The 8,695-nt window shown below is 34.0% G+C and overlaps 1 protein-coding gene across 1 annotated transcript in view; it reads right to left on the bottom strand.

The window, feature by feature from the left end:
• Positions 1 to 8,206: 8,206 nt before the first annotated feature.
• LOC136841186 (uncharacterized) overlaps positions 8,207 to 8,695 on the bottom strand; it is a 1,005-nt gene continuing 516 nt past the window's right edge. The window contains exon 1 of the mRNA XM_067108225.1: positions 8,207 to 8,695. This exon is cut by the window's right edge and continues 516 nt beyond it. Within this exon, the coding sequence (XP_066964326.1) occupies positions 8,207 to 8,695 (489 nt within the window).

The following is an 8,695-nucleotide window of genomic DNA, read 5'->3' as shown; positions in this document are numbered from 1 at the left end:
CTAATTATATAAACAAGATCGATGAAAAATGCAAAATTTTTCGAGTGTATCCATGTCTTTTAAATTAGTAATATCTCATGAATGTTACGTACGTGTATAATTATATATATACATAAATACTACATACATACATACATATTTATACCTATATACGTACATGTATATAATATTCGTAAGATATTACTAAATTAAAAGACATGGATACCTTCGAAAAAAGTTTTGTATTTTTCATCAGTCTCGTTTACACTCTAAAATGACCGATATATATATATATACATATATAATATGACTGATATATATATATATATATATATATATATATATATATATATATATATATATACAGTATATATATATATATATATATATATATATATATATATATATATATATATATATATATGTGTATATATAGTATATGTATATATATATATATATATATATATATATATATATATATATATATATATATATATATATATATATATATATATATATATATATATATATATATATATATTTATATATATATAATTATATATTCATATATATATATATATATATATATATATATATATATATATACTATGTGTGTGTATACACACACAGTGTGTATATATATGTGTGTAATATATATATACACATACAGTGTGTATATATAATATATATATATGTATGTATGTATATCATTTAGTATCTGTTCGTGCGCATGCATTTGTATGGTTTTTATTGTTGTCGTAATACGAAGAAATGACATCAAAATGTAATCAATAAAGCTCTACAAAGCAATAATAGGCAGCGTTACCCGTGCAATATCTTCCGATACTTCCTATTTGTACATTACTTATTCAAGCCTATCGCTGTTATGCACAGCCATCAATTCGTTTATGGACTCATGAAATGGTGATTCGACATCCCCGCCCCTTCACGGATTGCGCGAGCTGGACAGTTTCTCTTACGGTATGCTGTTAATCTCAATTTATTTGCCTCATTTAAATATGTAGCGTTTTCATGGTTTTCCTGGAAACGAGTGAAATGAATATGAGGCGGCCACGTCCTTAGTTTTCGTTTGCTGTATTTTTTAATATATTTATTTTGTTTTTAAGTTGAGGTAAATGTCGAAAAGAGCAGCATTTTACTCTCGTTCTCTGGCAGAAGTATTATGTCAAGAAACGACACAAACAAAATAGTTACGTTTCTAAGAATTCGTAGTAAGCTGGGTCCTCTACCTTTTGCATCAGAAAACTTTGTCATTAATTATTAAACCGGACTTAAAGTACATTTATGTAGATTGTTAAAAAATGTTGACCATAGGAATGTACGAGTAATATGGAAAAGCAATCCTCACGTTGAGCGTTAGAAATCATGTTTATGGACGTGTCCGAAATGTGGAGGTATCATTTATGCAGTGATGTTGGATCCATAAACAAGCGACATAACGGAACGCTTTTATGATACAGAACACAATAAACTGGTTTCCACTGTATATTGTATTTGATACTTCGGCACGTGTACTACACAATATATAACGTAGTGGCTACTCGCATGAATGGGATTTCGGAATGCAGCGAGAAGCATTTCTAATTAAATAATCATAAATAAAAACAGGTCAAATGGCCAGCCACTTCCGTTGGTGGGGACTGAAACGTAATTATTTTTCTTTTATGAGTTCCTTTACCAATATTAATTTAACAATTATATATATATATATATATATATATATATATATATATATATATATATATATTATATATATATATATATATATATATATATATATATATATATATATATATATATATATATATTTATATATATATATATATATATATATTTATATATACACACACACACACACACACACATATATATATATATTTATATATATATATATATATATATATATATATATATATATATATATATATATATATATATATATATATATATATATATATATATATATATATATATATATATATATATATATATATATATATTATATATATATATATATATATATATATATATATATATATATATATATATATATATATATATATATATATATATATACATATATATATATATAATGTGTGTGCATATCCTGTTATGACTCGCATATAATTTCTCTCTTTTCCTAACCATGTACAAATTTTTTGCAACAAATCATCATGTGTATCATATTATCAGCATTGAGTTCTTAGCATATGCTTTTCCTTAGCAATAAATCATCATGTCTTTTTCTAATTATTCATATTTCACATCACGTTTTACAATGTTTAGTACAATACGAGTATTTAATCAGGCAGTTGGTGTTCACTGTTATATTCAACATAGGAATGTGAGCCAGAAGTAAACCATAGAATTGAGAATAACAAGACCCAGATTCAGTTGTTTCTGCAGCCTCTTAAAAGTTTTTTCATAGGAATCTTTCTTTTACTTTTAAGCTCTATGAAAAGCCCCAGGCTTGTTATACACCATTCCTTTATTCTGTTACTCATTCTAAATGTTAATTGTCCGAGACAATCGCTTTAATCTTTTGCTTAATATGATATACAAAACTAGGATAAACTCGGCTGAAGGATGATTGATCATCTTGCGAGGAGTGGCCCTGGAATCCAAGCAAACAGCTCACGCCTGGAAGGGAAGAAGAAACCCCAGCAAGTATGATTTCCCCATTTTCTGAGCTTCAAGGCTGAGAAGTTGCACTTCGTGACTTGTCTCCATCAGTCAGCAACTACAGATCCCTGTAGTGACCTAATTAACAAAAGGGTGACCCTTAGGTTTACTCTGTCCAAGATTTTGAGGAATGCAAATCGAGGTAAGACCTGTCCATCAAGAAATTGATTATAATTGTCAGCCTGTGACCTCTCTTGTTGCACGGTGTGTCACTGAAAAATCAAGTCCTGTTGTTGGTCAACTTTTCTCTCCAGGAGACAGTTGAAGTAGAATCCACAGCCACCCTTACAAATGTCCTAGCCACTCCAGACAGTAAGAGAGAATGTCGAAACAAAAAGGCAACTTGAGGTGCCTTTCAAGATGCCCTTACCTCCTCTGACGAGCACGCTTACTTTCATCTATGGAACTTGGGCACTGTATTGCTGTATCTTTCGCCGAGCTAAGTAGTCCTATTCTGCTCTTGGGACCAGAAAGTCTGAGATTCAGGGCATGTGGAGTTGTGTCCTTCTTAGTAAATACGGTATTCAAGAGTCCTTTCCATAGGAATTAAAACATAGATTGTAAAACCTGGGATACGGTACAAAAAGATTTTGTTTCCACACTTGTTGGACATAGCATAGGAAGTGATGGCCTTCCTTCAAAGATTCATCATAGCCATAAGGAGTCTGTCACTTCGACAAGTGCAGGGCGTCTCAAGGCCTTAATGAGCCTGACTGCTTTTGTATCCAGGAAAAAGAAAGGTAAGGATTAGAGGTGTGAAGACTTCAGCTCCTGGGAATGCGTTTAGGAGTTGCTGAGGCGAACTGACCTCCCTGAAAATGTAGTGTCTTGTGGCCACGTGTGCTTCTTAAAATCAATAGACAGTGTTGTAAAAGTGATATACAAATAGGGCATGATATATATATATATATATATATATATATATATATATATATATATATATATATATATATATATATATATTTATATATATATATATATATATATATATATATATATATATATATATATATATATATATATATTTATTTATGTGTATATATATATGTATATATTTATATATATATATATATATATATGTGTGTGTGTGTGTGTATATATATGTATATATATGTATATTGTATCGAACCACAGTCTCTCAAATGAAAGGCCAGGACGCTACCAATTGACCCACATATGAATATATGGACATATACATAGTGCCTATTCCTCAGTTGTATATCACTTTAACAACGCCTGTCATTATCTGTGTATTGATTTTAACGAGCACACGTGGCCACTTGGGACCTGAAATCAATACCATACAACACATACACACATATATATATATATATATATATATATATATATATATATATATATATATATATATATATATATATACATACATATATATATATACATACATATATATATATATATATATATATATATATACATATATATATATATACAGATATACATATATATATATATATATACATATATATATATATATATATATATATATATATATATATATATATATATATATATATATATATATATTTAACAACGATGTTTTACCACTAACTTTTATTGATTTCAGTCCTCCATATGAGTGTTATAACCTTATTATTATACATACTTTTGTAGCAATTAAATCTGTGTTTAATATTGCGTATGAAAACGTTTTGTAAACCAGTAACATGATCGAACGCTGTTTACTTGGTAAGTTATTATAAAACGCCCGTGGGATTAATCGTGCCTTAAAAGAAACTGTGGACTCAACGTTAGACTGCATACTTTGATGTAAAGACAAAATATATTTTAATGCATCGAAATTATGGCCTTGAAGCTCGGCTGATGATCATGTAAATATTTCGTATGCCATGAGAACGAATTGAACTCGTATCGTGGCAAACACTCTGATACTCAAATAATAAAACTGTCTGTCTACTGAAAGAAGTGTATTGTTGATGATATATTATTTCTTGTCTTCTATGCTGTGATGGCATGTGATCATATTTTCCTAGAATAATATTTTATTGAGGCTATTGCAGAAAAGATGTAAAAAACGTTTATATCTGTGCCTTTTATAGTTTATTTCTTGTGAATTAGGAATGAAACATAAAAGACATTTTCCATTCTTGACGGCGAGTAGGTTTTTCTTTTCACTAGGGGCATTTTAGCTGTTCATTTATGATTTTAGTCGTTTGCTATCAGTTGTACCTCCTAGCAAGAGCAGTTGCAAAATTCAATTTTGGCCGGGTAATTGAAGACAAAATTCAGAGAGAATGAGAAAAATCCCACCATTTTCGTTGTAAGAGGTTGGAGTATTTGACATAAAATAGGATTATGGTAAAGTGACGACCCTTTACTCTCCACCCTCCCGGGATTGTGAGGTCTATAATATCATTTCCAATCAAGCCAAATATAAAAGGAGGGAATTAAAATGTATAATGAGCTGCCTTTGGGTTTCCCCTCCATAAAAAGCCTAGTGACAAGATCTTTCTGAGGACTATGAACACATTCTTCAGAGGACGTATCTTCCCAAGGGACTTGACTGATGTGAATGAGGAGGTATTATCAATAATGAGTGATTCATTGACGAACCACCACACTCAAGGTCTTTCGACAAGAAACCCTGAATAACTTGCAATATACTTAATATTTCAAGTTCAAACACTCCTTAACATATCAGATTGTACTTACAGTAGTTATTAAGACATGGCCTAACTTATAATGAGATACCTGAGTCAAGTATTTACTTTAATTTCCAACCTCAAATGAAGCTCCTACACTTCCCATGCCTATATATATTCTTACCTTTGAAAGCATCAAGGAGTTGTGGGTTCCAAGTTAGGCTAACTTGAATTGCTTAAAAATCATCTTTGTCCTTAGTTTTCTATTCATTTCAAGTTTCTTGGTTACTAAATTACACATTAAAATGCACTCATTGCACTCTGTAAAGTTTGTGCGGAAGTTTATCAACTTTGTATGAACGTTTTGTGGAAGTGATTGGTGATGTATTTTCGATATCATTATCCTTTACGATCTTCAAGTTATTCAATACTCTGAAATATTTTTTAATCATCCTTTTCAAAAAGAATATCCGCTGATCATCCAAAGAGCCTGTATATGTATATACACCTCAGGGACATGATTTCTCGATTTCAAGTTAGGCTGACTAGTTTAAAAAAAGCCAACTTTGTGCTTATTTTTGTATATTTTGATATAAGCATGTGAGTCTATTTGTGATTGCCTGTTCACCTGTTTTCATGAAAACAACGCTGCATTTCCCATTATAAATTTAGGTATTCTGAAACCGGAAACATCATGGTCCGGAATGACACCTTTGTAATGCGTTAGGGGATCGTATATTCTGAGTTGGGCTGAAACTGAGCAAATTCTCATTACTTCAGGGAGTTTTCTTTCGTCATGTGCTTAGCAGCGCTCAGAAAGAAAGAGCAGTATTGTACCGAGGGATCTTAAAGTGAGAAGTTCACGAGCATTCTGTTTACAAGGACGGACACGCCCGGTCCCTGACGTCGAGGGCAAAAACAAGTTACACTCACGGCACTGCGCAAGCAAATAGAAGCAAGGTTGTGCTTGCCTTATCAAGTTCACGGGAAGTTTGTGCTGCTGAAAACAAGATTGGCATCGTATTTATGGTGTTTGTATTTGTGTGTGTGCGTGTGTGTTTGTATATCCTCAAGGTTTTTCAATTTTCTACTTCATTTTTATATACTGTATTATATTTTAAGAATGACTGAAAAATTGTATGCAGTGTGGAGGCGTTGTTGTTGTAAATTTCTGAAAGATATTGTATATATATATATATATATATATATATATATATATATATATATATATATATATATATATATATATATATATATATATATATATATATTTCTTACGTTCTGGCGTCTGTTGGAGGAATGTATTGGAGGAATGTACAGGGATTTTTTATCATGAACTGCCGTAAGGGACCAACAGATAGCACCCAGAATGTAATAACGGATGGGAAAGAGGGATGACTTACCTTAATCATCAGTAATTAATCAGGGAGTGGAAGGTCGCCATGGGAAATGAATATCAAGTTCGTTAAGCTGAATTTATTTACAGATGAAGCAATCACGAAATTAATCTGAAAAGGCTGATGATACAGCAAGCAAGCACATTTAATGTGAAATAAAATTAGGCAATGTGTAGCAGATCTCTGACTCTGAAAAGATGACTATGGCTGGAAGGAAGCTCAGGCTGTCTTGTGCGGAATGGTATGAAGGGGATGGATTAGTGCCTTGGGACTGCGATTCAAGGAATTCTTGCTTATATCAGAAATGACAGTACTTCTAAGTGGAATTGATTCACAAGGCTGGGACGGACCACTTGGGAGGAGAGTAGCAGGATTTCTTTACCTGTTCTATGCAGAGCTCTTGCAAGATGATCTGGATACTCTGGCGTTTGCAGCCGTGCTAGGAGGAAGGGAGAAAGATGAGGTGCTTTTTGCATGTGTGGTCTCTCGGATGGTAGCGGAGCGTCTGACTTGTTGTTTGCCCATTTCCTTGGAGGTCTTGGGGTATTTTGAGTTGAACACAAAGGCATAGGTCGAATCTGAAAGCAATTCCCAAACCAGTAAAAGGTTCATACAGTAAGAGGCCTTATAGCTAAGTTCCTAAGGTTCAAAATAGTAGCCCCATTAAATAGCGCATTTGCCCTTGTGAATTTAACGATTTCCCTAACCCCAAATCACATGATGGGGGACTAGGAGTGGCATTGTTCACCCCAAATCAGGCGATTTGGGGGGTGTGTAGCCTACCTCTGTTCAAATGTGTCATGGTGTCTCCTTCCCGCCGCTAATTTCCCACTCAAGCAGACGCCTGAGAGACGAATTTTTGAAAATATGGAAGAGCTCCCCCCTTTAAAAAGGCATTCACTCCCTTTCGGATGTGAAGGCCTTGGCTAAGTAAGTTATTCGTCTCAACTAGGCAGTTAGCTTCCCTAAACAAATTGTGCTTTTGCACTGCAATTGCTAAATGGACCTACCAAACTGCTAAGAGGGGTACTAGTTTTGCTAACTTACTACAGCAGAGCCTAACCTATACAACAGTATCTACAGACTGCTACTGGCTGTCTCTGACGACAGGGGAACTCTACTCCTAGGCAACAGGTACATTGTAAATGTGTCTTTTGACATAACCTACTATCCTATGGCTCTGGCTCTAAATTGAATGACACTGACCTAACTAAATGCAATGAATTGTAGGTTACGCAATGCTTTACAAAATAATACACGTAATAAAATTGGACATGAGCAACCTGAAGGGTTAATTATGGTAGTGGTCAGGGGGTGTACCAGCTTGAGTATTGGATAGTTAGTAATAGGGTTAGTATCACAAAATGCCTAGTAGGTTAGATGTTAGTCTACTTGGGCAGAGATCACGCAGGCTACCTTCTCTGGGTAGGTGCCATTATCACTCTGAGATGGAAAGAGGCACTGTGCCAATGGGACTCGAATGCCAAGGAGAGCTTGTGGCTCTTATTGGTTAATTGCATCTCCTCCGCCCCTTCTTCTTCTTCTTCTTCTTTGGGGGCCCCCAGGTTTAGCTATGCCCTTCCTAGGAGGTGACGAGGGCACCGACTCTGGGGAAAGGCCAGAAGTGCCTTCAGGAGCAGGATCAGGGGTAGCCCTAGTAACTACAGGCTGGCTCCCTACTTTGGCTGTTGCGACGACCGTCGTAAGGGTAGAACCAGCATCATCATCCTGGCTGGACAGTTCCTGGTCGACCAGAGAAGGTGTAACATTAAGGTCTGCCAGAGAGTCATCCTCAGCAGATGGAAGTGATTGGGAAGAACAAACGTCAGGGCACGGAGGCTCACAATTGGTGATGATCAAGTTGGTGAGGTTTGGAGGATTTCCCATAGGAGAATCCATGTCATTATTTGGATCTGGCACTGGCACTAACTCGGGGCCAGGCACAGGGATTAAGGTTAGTAGAGGAGCTCTGTCCGAGATAGACAGAGCTTG

Source organism: Macrobrachium rosenbergii, chromosome 8 (genome assembly GCF_040412425.1).
Source record: "Macrobrachium rosenbergii isolate ZJJX-2024 chromosome 8, ASM4041242v1, whole genome shotgun sequence".
In the NCBI taxonomy this organism is placed as follows: domain Eukaryota; kingdom Metazoa; phylum Arthropoda; class Malacostraca; order Decapoda; family Palaemonidae; genus Macrobrachium; species Macrobrachium rosenbergii.
This window is presented reverse-complemented; position numbering and strand designations above follow the sequence as displayed.